Here is an 11,248-nt window from a genome sequence, read left to right on the forward strand (position 1 = left end):
GGGGAAACCAGCTGGGGCTTGGATGGGGACTCCCCTTGCTTTCCTGGAGCTGGGTCTGGGCTGTGAGCTCCCCTGCAGCTGAGGGGGACGTGTGTGAGCGTGTGTGCCCTGTGAGCACGTGTGTGTGTGCAGGCCCCAGAGAGCGTGGTGTGGGGTGGGGCCTTCTGTGTGCCCTGTGTGTGTCAGCGCTGTCCTGCATTGCTGGGTGGTGTCCGCCTGGGGCTGATCTCTGCCGGCCTGGGTGTCCTGCCTGGCGCCCTTCCTCCCAGGGGTACCTGCACGCCCCCTGTTCCTCCCCCTCCCTCCCTCGTCCTCTGCACCAGGGCAATGGCTGCATCCCTGCCGCCCAGGAACTCCTGGTGGTGTCCACGGCTCTGGGTGCAACCTGAGCTGTGCCTGCACTGCCTCAGAATCCACCCCGGCTCAGCCTCCCCTCTCACTGCTCCCTCCCAGACACACTCACTCCTTACACACTCACTCCCAGACACACTCACTCCCAGACACACTCCCAGACACACCCACTCCCAGACACACTCACTCTCAGGCACCTGTGTTCACACTCATGCTCACATGCACACTCACGGGCACCATGCATGATGTCCCCTCCAGGTGCCCGAGACCCCAGCTCCTAGGACCAGGGGCGCTCCCCCTCCCTGCCCTGTGGCTGCAGCCCCCGAGGAGACAGACTGGCACAATGAACCCGCAGGGCTGCTGGGGGTGAGCACGGAGTTTATTCAGGGCAGGACCACAGGGCTCAGTAGCACACGGCTTCCACGTCTGCCACGACCACAGACACGTTGACGTGGGTGGGTTTACCCGCCAGGCGGTCGATGGTCTTCTGGGTGAAGTGCTCGGCCAGGCCCTCATGGCCTACCACGCAGGAGTAGCTGTCCCCCTGGTTCCAGTCCTCGGCCGACACGCGCAGCAGGCTGATGACGGCGTAGGTGGCGGGGTCCTGGCCTTGCTTGGGCAGGGACTTCCACACCAGGAAGCTGTCTTCAGGGACCTCCTGGCCCTGGTGCCTCCAGGACACCAGCACGTCCTCGGGGCTGAAGCCCTGCACCAGGCAGGTTAGCGTCACCTGCTCATTCAGGGCCAGCTCCTCCGATGGCGGCGGCAGCAGGTGGACCTGGGGCGGGGTGACGATGCCTGAAAGTGGGAAGAGCGAGGTGAGGGCGGCAGAGGAGGACTGAGCCCCAATGCCCTCCTCGCTGGCCTCAGTTTCCCTCTACGAGACTTGGAGGGAGACTCAGAGCCCAGGAGGGGAGGGAGGAGTCAGGCCGGGATGAGGTTAGCAGCCCATTGCCCGGGGGTGGGGTCAGGCCCACCTCTGCTGATGGTGGCTGTTAGGGAGCCACTGTCTATCTCATCGTGGGTGACTTTGCAGGTGAACTCTGTCTTCGCTTTCCAGGTCTCTGCACTGCTGGGCAGCACACTGGACACACTGTAGCAGCCACTGAGGTCACGCTGGGGGCTCCGCTGGACGGCTTCGTTCCCATTTGTTGGGTCCCAGGTGAAGGCGGCACCCTCGGGGTCCTTCAGGCCGCTCAGGGTGCAGGTGAGGCTGGCGTCCCGGCCCAGGAGCAGGTCCCCGAGGTCTGGCCGCTGCAGGGACAGGCTGGGCTGGCAGCCTGAGATGAGGTTTCTGGAGCTGGAGCTGGAGCTGGAGCTGGAGCCGTCGCAGAAGCAGCAGTCTGAAGAAACAGAGTTGTTATGTGTCAGTGGCCCTCGCTCACCCCTGGCCTCAGGCTGCCCTTGGTCTGCAGTCCCTGGAGTTGAGCCCAGCAGCCCACTCTGCAGCCTCATGGCCCCACCCCAGCCTGCCCTCTTACCTGTGAAGGGCACGGGCAGACTTGTTGTTTCTGAGTTGTACTCCACCTCGCAGGCTGCGTATTTTTGGCCAAGACACTGCGTGAATGGTAGGATCAGCTCGCTGCAAGCCGTGTACGGGCCTGAAGTGCCAGGCGGGGCAGGCGGGAAGTTCACAATCTCCCCGCTGACGTTCCAGCTCACACTCAGAGGGCCCCGGGGGAAGAAGCCCCGGATCAGGCAGCCGACGACCACGGTCTTTGAATTCCCGATTGACACAGGACAGGGGAGGCTCAGCGAGTAGATGTCTGGGTTTTGCGCGGGAGCTGCAACACAGGACACGCTGTGAGACTGACGAAGTCAAATGGCTGCAGCCCCAGAGCACCCTGGGAGCACAGGACCCTGCCTGAATTGTCACAGCCAGAACCTGGCCCAGAGAGGGGAGGAGACCAGCCCAGGGTCACACAGCAGCTGGACCAGGACTGGGGCTGGAAGTGTCCATCTGTCTCCTGCTGCCCTGTGTCTCCAGGCTCCTCGGGGCTGAGCTGCTCAAGCCTGGCTGGCACGGAGCCGTCGAGGGCCGCAGGCTCCCCGGCCTCAGGTCCCCTGGGCAGTGTGTACAGGGTGGGGTGCTGAAGGGAGGAGGGGACAGGCTGGCTGGAGCAGTGAAGCAGGCTGGGCCTGGTGAAGGCCGAGGGGAGGCAGAGGTGGGGCCCAGCTCTGTGCCCAGCTTGCACTGCCCTTGCCAGGGTCCCAGACCCTCGCCCAGCCCCACGTCTCACACTCACACCCCTCCCCCATGAGCAGCAGTCGCCAGCCCTCCTGGCCACCAGGGCTCCAATGCCAAGGAGCGCTTGTTCCTGGAGCTCTGACCACATGGCTGCCTCCTGCCCAGGATGTCTCTGAGTCCTGCAGGACAGGGGTGACCGACAGCGCCCAGAGGCACAGGCTCCGCCCTAGGAGCACAGGCGCCCCCTACTGCACTAGGGCTCAGGTCTTCAATGGTTTTCATGCCTGGAACCCCACACCTGGGAACCAGCATAGCCCCAGACACAGACTTTGCACTTCCCCCAGAGGCCAGCAGAGACTGCTCAGCTCAGCCTCTTCAGTCCAGCCCAGCCCAGTTTACCCCAGCCCAGCTCAGCACAGCTTAGTTTAGCCCAGCCCACTCTCCTAGTCCAGGCCAGCCCAGTTCAGCCCATTCCAACCCAGCCCACTCTAACATAGCTCAGCCCAGCCCAGCCCAGCCTGACCCAGTTCAGCCTAGGTCAGCTCAGCCCAGCCCAGCCCAGCCCAGCCCAGCATAGCTCAGCCCAGTCCAGGTGGCCTGTCCATTCCAGCTCAACCTAGCTCAGCATAGCTCAGCCCAGTCCAAGACAACCTTGACCATCCCAGCTCAGCCCAGCTCAGCCCAGCTCAGCCTACTCAAGCCCAGTTCAGCCTAGCCCAGCCCCACCTAGGTGATTTCAGCCCAACCCACCCCAGCCCAGCCCAGTTCAGTTCAGTCCAGTTCATTCCAGTTCATCCCAACCCATCCCAGCATAGCTCAGCCCAGTCAGCTCAGGTCAGCCTATTCCAACCCTGCCTAGCCCAACTTGGCCCAGTCCATCCTAGTAGAGCCCAGCCCAGCCCAGCCCAGCCCAGCTCAGCTCTGCCCAGCTCAGCTCATTTATTGCAATGCAGCTTGCAGGGCTCAGCTCTATCCAGCCCAGCTCAGCTCAGCCCAGCCTAGCCCAGCCCAAATCTGCCCAGCCCAGCTCAGCCTAGCCCATCCTAGCATAGCTCAGCCTGCCCAATCTACCCCAGCCCAGCCCAGTTCAACTCTGCCTAGTTCATCATAGCCCATCCCAGCATAGCTCAACCCAGCCCAGGTTAGCCTGCCCATTCCAGCTCAACCCAGCTCAGCATAGCTCAGCCCAGCTCAACCCAACCTTGACCATCCCAGCTTAGCCCAGCCTAGCCCAGTTCAGGTCAGCCCAGCTCAGACTAGCCCAGCTCAGCCTAGTTCAGCCTGGTCAAGCCCAGTTCAGCCCAGTCCAGCACAGGTCAGCCCATTCCAGCCCAGCCTAGGCCAACCATGCCCAGCCCAGCTTGGCTCAGCCCATCCTAGCATAGCTCAGCCCAGCCCAGCTCAACCTCCCCAGTCCAGCCCAGCCTGGCCCAGTTCAGCCTAGGACAGCTAAGCCCAGCCCAGCATAGCCCAGCCCAGCCCAGCCCAGCTCAACACAATTCAGCATAGCTCAGCCCAGCTCAGCCCAGTCAAACCCAGCTCAGCCAAGCATAGTCCAGTTCAGCCCAACCCACCCCAGCCCAGCCCCTCCCAGCTGAGTTCAGTCCAACCCAACCAGTCCAGCCCAACCCAGTTCAACGCAGCCCAGCTCAGCCCAGTTTTGCCCAGTACAGCCCAGTCAAGCAAAGCAAGAGCCCAGCCCAGCCCAGCTCAGCCCAGCCCAGTTCACCACAGCTCAGTCCGACTCAGCCTGTTTATTGCAATCCAGCTCTGCAGGACTCAGCTCAGTCCAGCCCAGCACAGCCAAGCCCAGCTCAGCCCAGCCCAGCCCAGTTCAGGGAGCGGGTGGGCATCCATCAGGTTCCTCATGTCCTCCTCTGCTCGTCTCTGTCCCAGCCCAACCCATGTCTAGATCAGCCTGCAGGGCTCTTGGCACTGCCTCCAGGGACTCGGCTCATCCTGACAGAGTTGGGCTCTGCCGGGCTCAGCCACCTGTCCCAGCCTCTCCTGGCCAGTGGCTGTGTCCTGCCTGTGGTCGGCTGGGCTCCTGGCCGTGGTCCCCCTCTCCCTCCCTTCTTTGGCTGATGCCTGTTCTCCCTCTGCCCCCAGGAGCCTCAGGACCAGCCTGGCTGCGACTGCCCCTGTGCAGAGGGGCAGAGCCCCGTGGACCCACCTGTCTGGGCTGCTGGAGGAGCACCATGGAGGGTCAGGTCTCCCTGGCCAGGCTGCCCTGCACTGCGGGTCCACGCCTGACCAGAGCTCCCCATTTGCACCCTCTGTTGCAGGCCCAGAGGGGCTGGGTGGAGTGGGAGCCAGGCCTGGTCCGGGCCCTCCTGGAGAGCTGTGCACCTGCTCTGGCTCTTTGTCCATGGCTGGGCTGGGGCTGGCTGCTGAGTGTGACTGGGGAGGGCTGCGTGACTGTGGGTCTGGCCCCACGTTGGGGTCACTCAGCTGCCCACTTCCTGTCCCAGCAGACAGTGCAGCTCATCTCCACGTCATGTCTGGTCTGTGGTCTGTCTGTGGTGGGGACAGGTGTCTGTGGCCTGGGCCTTGTGACCTCAGGGGCCAGGGAGGGAGGAGGGCTCCACGTGGCCGGCCACAGGACGGGCTGGGGGCTGAGATGCAGGGAAAGTGCATGGGACCTCGTGGCCGTGCGTCTTAGTCATTTGTGGCTGCTGCAACAAACACAGCACAGACGGGCAGGCTTCGCCAGAAGGCACTGATTTCTCCCAGGTCTGCAGGCTGGAGGCCAGCGTCAGGGAGGGGATTCTCCCAGTGTGCACGCCTGGAGAGAGAGAGAGAGAGGGCGAGCCAGAGATCAATCTGGATGCCCCATGTGGAGAGAGAGCGAGAGAGAGAGAGAGATCACTCTGTGTGCCTCGCGTGGATAGAGAGGGTGTGAGGTTGCTCTGGGTGCTGGCCCGGTGCACACGCGGACGGTATTCCAGGCTGTCCATGTTTACAGTTCTTCACTGTTCACATGTGGGCTGTATTTCATTGTGTACACACTTGTAGTATTACACGGCATACATGTCATTTGTATTTAATGGTGTGTGTGTGTATGGGTTTCGCAGTATATGTGTGTATTATTTCATGCTGTGTGTGTATGTGTGGATTTTGTCGTTCATGTGGGCATATTTCATGGTGTATGTGTGTGTGGTGTTATATGGTGTACATGTGGGTGTATTTCATGGTGTATTGTGTGTGGTATTTCATGTTGTACATGTATAATATTTTGTGATGTACATGTGGGCTGTATTTCCTGAGGTACCTGTGTGTGCTATTTCATGATGTACATGTTGGCTGTATTTCATGGTGTACGTGTGTGTGTGATATTTTGTGGTGTACCTGTTTGTGGTATTTCATGGTGTATGTGTGTGTGGTATTTCATGGTGTACATGTGGATGTATTTCCTGGTCTATGTGTGTGTGCTATTTCGTGATATACATGTCAGCTGTATTTCATGTTGTACATGTGCGTGGTATTTCACAGTGTGTATGGTATTTCATGGTACATATGGGCTGTATTTCGTAGTGTATGTGTGTGTGGTATTTCGTGGTGTATAGGTGTGCTATATTTTGTGGTGTATGTGTGTATGGTATTACATGGTACACGTCAGCAGTATTTCATGTTGTATGTGTGTGTGGTATTTCGTGGTGTACGTGTGTATGGTATTTCACGATGTGTGTGTATGGTATTTCATGGTCCATGAGGGCTGATTTTCATGGTACACATGTGTATGGTAATTCGTGGTACATGTGGGCTGTATTTCATGCTGTGTGTAGTGATGGTATTTCGTGGTGTACAGGAAGCACATGTTCTTTGCCCAGTCTCTGTCCGTGCACACTTGGGTCGAGTCCTGGCATTTGCTACTGGGGGAAGTGCAGCCAAGAGCAGGGACAGCACCTCTCCCTGACCTCTGACCTTGTTTCCTTCGGGTAAGGACCTGGGAACAGGACTAGTTGTTTGCGAGACGACCATATGTTTGCACGTGGCCTTCTGATTGACGCTCCTGCCAGCCACATGCAAGGAGTCCCTTGGCTCCACCTCCTCCCTAACACTTATCTTTGCTCTTTTGGACAGGGCCACCCTGATATTACAAGGTGGGGTCTCACGATGAGTTCATGTGCGTTTCCATGGAGGCCAGTTTGACGGCAAGGCTGCCACGGGTGCCCACTCAGGCCCACCCCTCCAGCCCAGGCACAGCTGGAATCTTTTTTTTTTTTTTAAGATTTATTTATTTGCAAGTCAGAGGTACACAGAGACGGAGAGGCAGAGAGAGAGAGAGAGAGAGAGAGAGAGAGATCTTCCAATCAATGGTTCGCTCCCAAGGTGGCCTCAATGGCAAGAGCTGTGTCAATCCAAGCCAGGAGCCAGGAGCTTCTTCCAGGTCTCCCACGCGGGTGCAGGGGCCCAAGGCCGTGAGCTATATTCCACTGCTTTCCCAGGCAATAGCAGAGAGCTGGATTGGAAGTGGAGCAGCCAGGTCTTGAACTGGTGCCCATATAGGATTCCCGTGCATCAGTCCAGGGCGTTAACCTGCTGTGCAAAGTGCTGGCCCCAGAGCTGGAATCTCACTGGCAGGCGGCTCCCGGGGAAGGAACAGCTGTGGGAGCTGCTGCACTTCGTGTCCTGTGGGGGCCACGGCTCCGCGGCAGAGGCTGCCCTGAGCAGGAAGCAGCCCGGGTCCTCGTGGTTGCCGTGGCAGCACTGGTGAGGCCTGGGTCTGGAGCATCAGGGCCCCCAGGTGTGCAGCCGCAGGGTCTGGAGGCCTTGGGGAGCAGGCAGACAGCAGGAGGAGTGCGGATGGTGTGGCCAGCGTTTACGACCAGGAATCAGTGCTCAGGGGTGGCCCCGAGCTCGGGACCAGGACTGAATAAGCTGGCCTCAGCTCGCTGACCAGTTACAGGGGCAGTGACCTGGAGCTTGGGTTACTGACCAGGGCCACTGCCTGTGTTCAGGACCCAACTCAGGACCTGAAGCAGGGCTCAGCAGTAGCCCCAGGGAGCAGTGGGCAAACGCGGGGTCCAGAACTCAGGGGCGGGGAGCTGTAACCAGTGACAGGGTCAGGACAGGTGCAGGGCCCAGGTCCAGGACTGAGTGAGTAGAACTAGGGCTGAGTGACCAGAACCAGGGATCAGTGACAAGGACAAAGGCACAGTACTCAGGACCAGGGCTCAACGTCATGACCAGGGCCCAATATCCAGACCTCATTAGGTCATCAAGACCAGGAATCAGATAACAGGACCAGGGCTCAGAGATAAGGACCATGTCAAAGAGATCAGGACCAGGGCTCAGTGAGCAGGACGAGGACCCAGTGCGCAGGACCAAGTCCATGGCACTTCCATGGAGTTGACTTCCTAACGCTCTCCCAGATGAAAACTGGATTTTTTAAAAAGATTTTTATTATTCATTTGAGAAGTAGAGTTACAGACATTGAGAGAGAGAGAGACAGAGAGAAAGGTCTTCCTTCTGTTGGTTCACTCCCCAGATGGCTGCAATGGCTGGAGCAGCATTGATCTGAAACCGGGAGCCAGGTGTGTCCTCCTGGTCTCCCATGTGGGTGCAGGGCCCAAGGACCTGGATCATCCTCTACTGTTATCCCAGGCCACAGCAGAGAGCTGGATTGGAAGAGGAGTAACCAGGACTAGAAGCGGCGCCGATGGAATGCCAGCACTGTAGGCGGAGGATCAACCTAGAGCTCCACGGCGCTGGACGGAAGCACTGGATTTGCACCTGAGCTTCCTGAGGGCAAGACCGTGTCTGGGGCACCACGTCCAGTTCCATGCTGAAGTCCCTGTGGTGGAGTGGCAGGCGTCTCCCAGTCTGCAGCCACCGTGGCTTCCCTGAGCCATCGTCCAGCAGAGCGAGAACATTCGTCTGGGAAGGGTTGAGTGCACCTGGCAGGGGGATGGGGGGTCACTGCTTCATGGAGGGCTGGGCTCTGGCATGCAGAGCTGGCTTTCCCAGGGGCTCTTGCACACTTCCCTCCTGCAGAGACAGGGGCAGCTGAGGGTGGGCGGTGTCCTCACTGCTCTCCCCTGTCCCAGCCTGGGCCTGGCTCCCGGGAGCCTTGGAATCCTCAGCTCCTGCACCTGGGGACGCTCCCACCCTGACCCAGGGCACCCATGTCCCAGTCCTGCAGGGACCCCTGTGCCCCTCTATGGCAGCAGCAGTCACCTCTGCTTGGGCCCGGTTCCCCCCTCCCCAGGGCATCCCCACACCTGTGCCTCAGTACTGGGGTCCCTCTTTGCTGCCAGGCGGGCCCCGGATGCTGGTCACGGTCAGAGCTGTGCTGTAGAACAGGCTCAGCAGGAAGAGAGTGAGGAGGGTGACGGTGGTGGGCCACAGGTTGGCGCCGGGGGCCTCCTCCTCCAGGCTGTCCTGTGGCAGATCCAGCACCACACAGGGCAGGGGCTCCTGACAACCTGCAAGACACAGAAGGCCTGCCAGGACCTGACGTGTGGGTGTGCCTGGGCCCAAGGCCTTCCCTCGCACGCCTCCTCAGGGCCTGGGGGCAGAGTGGTGGGGTCTCTATGGGGTCTGAGGGCGAGAGCAGGGCCCATAGGGGGTTGGCCCCTGCAAGTGTCTTAGCGCAGCTGCAGGACAGGAGGCGGGGCAGCGTCCTTGCTGGTCCAGGGAAGGTGTGGCCGGGGCCCTGCTGGCCTGAGCTGAGCCACGTACTCAGTGGCTCCTGCCTAAGCCCTGCTCTTGGGCTGGCCTTGGCCGGGACCTGGGTGCAGAGAGGACCAGGCACACCTCAAGGTCTGAGTGTGGGGGTCAGTGTGCCCAGGGCGTGAGCAGGGACCATGGTGTGAGCAGAGCCTCTGTTCTTCCCCAGGGAAGTGGCTGAGGGACGGCCAGCGGAGGCCAGCAGCCAGCAGCCAGCAGAGTGGACCAGACGTCCTAGGTCCTGGGTCACGGATCTCTGTGTTAAATTGGGGTTTACCAGTTTGTCATTAGTGGTACATCAATCGTCTATATCAATATGTTGCATTTCTATCCATCTATCATTTCACACATCTATCAGTCTGTCATCCTCCACCCATCCATGTACTCATCTCTCCCTGCAGTCCCTCCATCCATACATCTATTCACTACTCATCCAAAAATCAATTCACCCTTCCGTCCATCTACCCACCCACCAACCCACCAATGTATTCAACTAAGCATCCATCCCTCTGTCCATATACCTGTCCATCCCTCTGTCCATGACCAACCACCTGTCCATCCATCCTTCCATCCATCTGCTGATCCATCTCTCTACCTGTCCGTCCATCCATCCGTCCGTCCGTCCCTGGTCCACTGTGTCATGTGGTCACTGGCTTATCTGTCTGCTCTCCATGATAATTCTCCCCCTTTCCCTCTTTCTTAGCAAGCTGCTCCTTTGGCTCAGTTCCTGGGCCCATGGGGTGGCTGGGGCACTTGTGTGGGTACCATTTCCCTGCCTGGCCTCTTCCTCCTCCTACAGCTCTTAGGGCCGGGCATCCCTGAGGAGAGAAGTGGCTGTGTGTGGGGCTCCTCTTCACCTGGGCCCTGACAAGGGGGTCGGCCAGAGCGAGTTCCTGGGAGGCCCCAAGGTCATCTGAGGCAAGAGCAGGGGCCCAGTGCCCTGTGGGAGTCCTGGTGCCCGGGTTCCCACATTGAACTGAGAGCTCCTGGGGTGCGAATCAGAAGCCTGAGTCTGAGGCAGTGTCTGTGTCGGTGGTCTCTGCTCAGCCCCTCTCTGCCTGTGGTTTGGCTCAGACTCGGGCTCAGGAGGGGATTGGAGGGTTGAGTCTGGGGGCCCAGCAGGGAGCAGGACCTGCCTAGGGTGGGCTGTGGAACTGGTCCCTGAGCTGTGCATGGCTGGACATTCAGGGAGGCCCAGAGAGGGCCAGCAGGGCCTGGGCAGCAGGGCTGGGCCTGGGGAAACCGTCTGGGGCTCGGGCGGGGACGCCCCTGCCTTCCTGGAGCTGGGTCTGGGCTGTGAGCTCTCCTGCAGCTGAGGGGGGACGTGTGTGAGCGTGTGTGCCCTGTGAGCACGTGTGTGTGTGCAGGCCCCAGAGAGCGTGGTGCGGGGTGGGGCCTGCTGTGTGCCCTGTGTGTGTCAGCGCTGTCCTGCACTGCTGGGTGGTGTCTGCCTGGGGCAGACCTCTGCTGGTCTGGGGGGCCTGCCTGGTTCCCTTCTTCCCGGGGGTCCCTGCACCCAGCCCCTGTTCCTCCCCCTCCCTCCCTCGTCCTCTGCACCAGGGCAATGGCTGCACCCCTGCCGCCCAGGAACTCCTGCTGGTGTCCACGGCTCTGGGTGCGACCTGAGCTGTGCCTGCACTGCCTCAGAATCCACCCCGGCTCAGCCTCCCCTCTCACTGCTCCCTCCCAGACACACTCACTCCCAGACACACTCACTCCCAGACACACCCACTCCCTACACACTGCCAGACACACTCACTCCCAGACACACTCACTCCCAGACACACTCACTCCCTACACACTGCCAGACACACTCACTCCCAGACACGCTCACTCCCAGACACACTCACTCCCAGGCACACTCATTCCCAGACATGCTCAGTCCTTCAGGCACCTTTGATCACACTCATGGGCACCATGCATGATGTCCCCTCCAGGTGCCCGAGTCCCAGCTCCTAGGACCAGGGGCGCTCCCCCTCCCTGCCCTGTGGCTGCAGCCACCGAGGGAGACAGACAGGCACCATGAACCCGCAGGGC

General features: G+C 60.3%; 1 gene segment (V, D, J or C); it reads right to left on the reverse strand.

The window, feature by feature from the left end:
- Positions 1-709: 709 nt before the first annotated feature.
- Positions 710-2,821, reverse strand: LOC100341595 (Ig alpha chain C region-like). The segment is given in 4 exon segments: positions 710-1,149; positions 1,329-1,694; positions 1,833-2,160; positions 2,789-2,821. Coding segments are annotated over 4 exon segments (1,122 nt in total).
- Between the last annotated feature and the right edge of the window lie 8,427 nt (positions 2,822-11,248).

The sequence above is a fragment of the Oryctolagus cuniculus genome, chromosome 20 (genome assembly GCF_964237555.1).
Source record: "Oryctolagus cuniculus chromosome 20, mOryCun1.1, whole genome shotgun sequence".
Taxonomy (NCBI): domain Eukaryota; kingdom Metazoa; phylum Chordata; class Mammalia; order Lagomorpha; family Leporidae; genus Oryctolagus; species Oryctolagus cuniculus.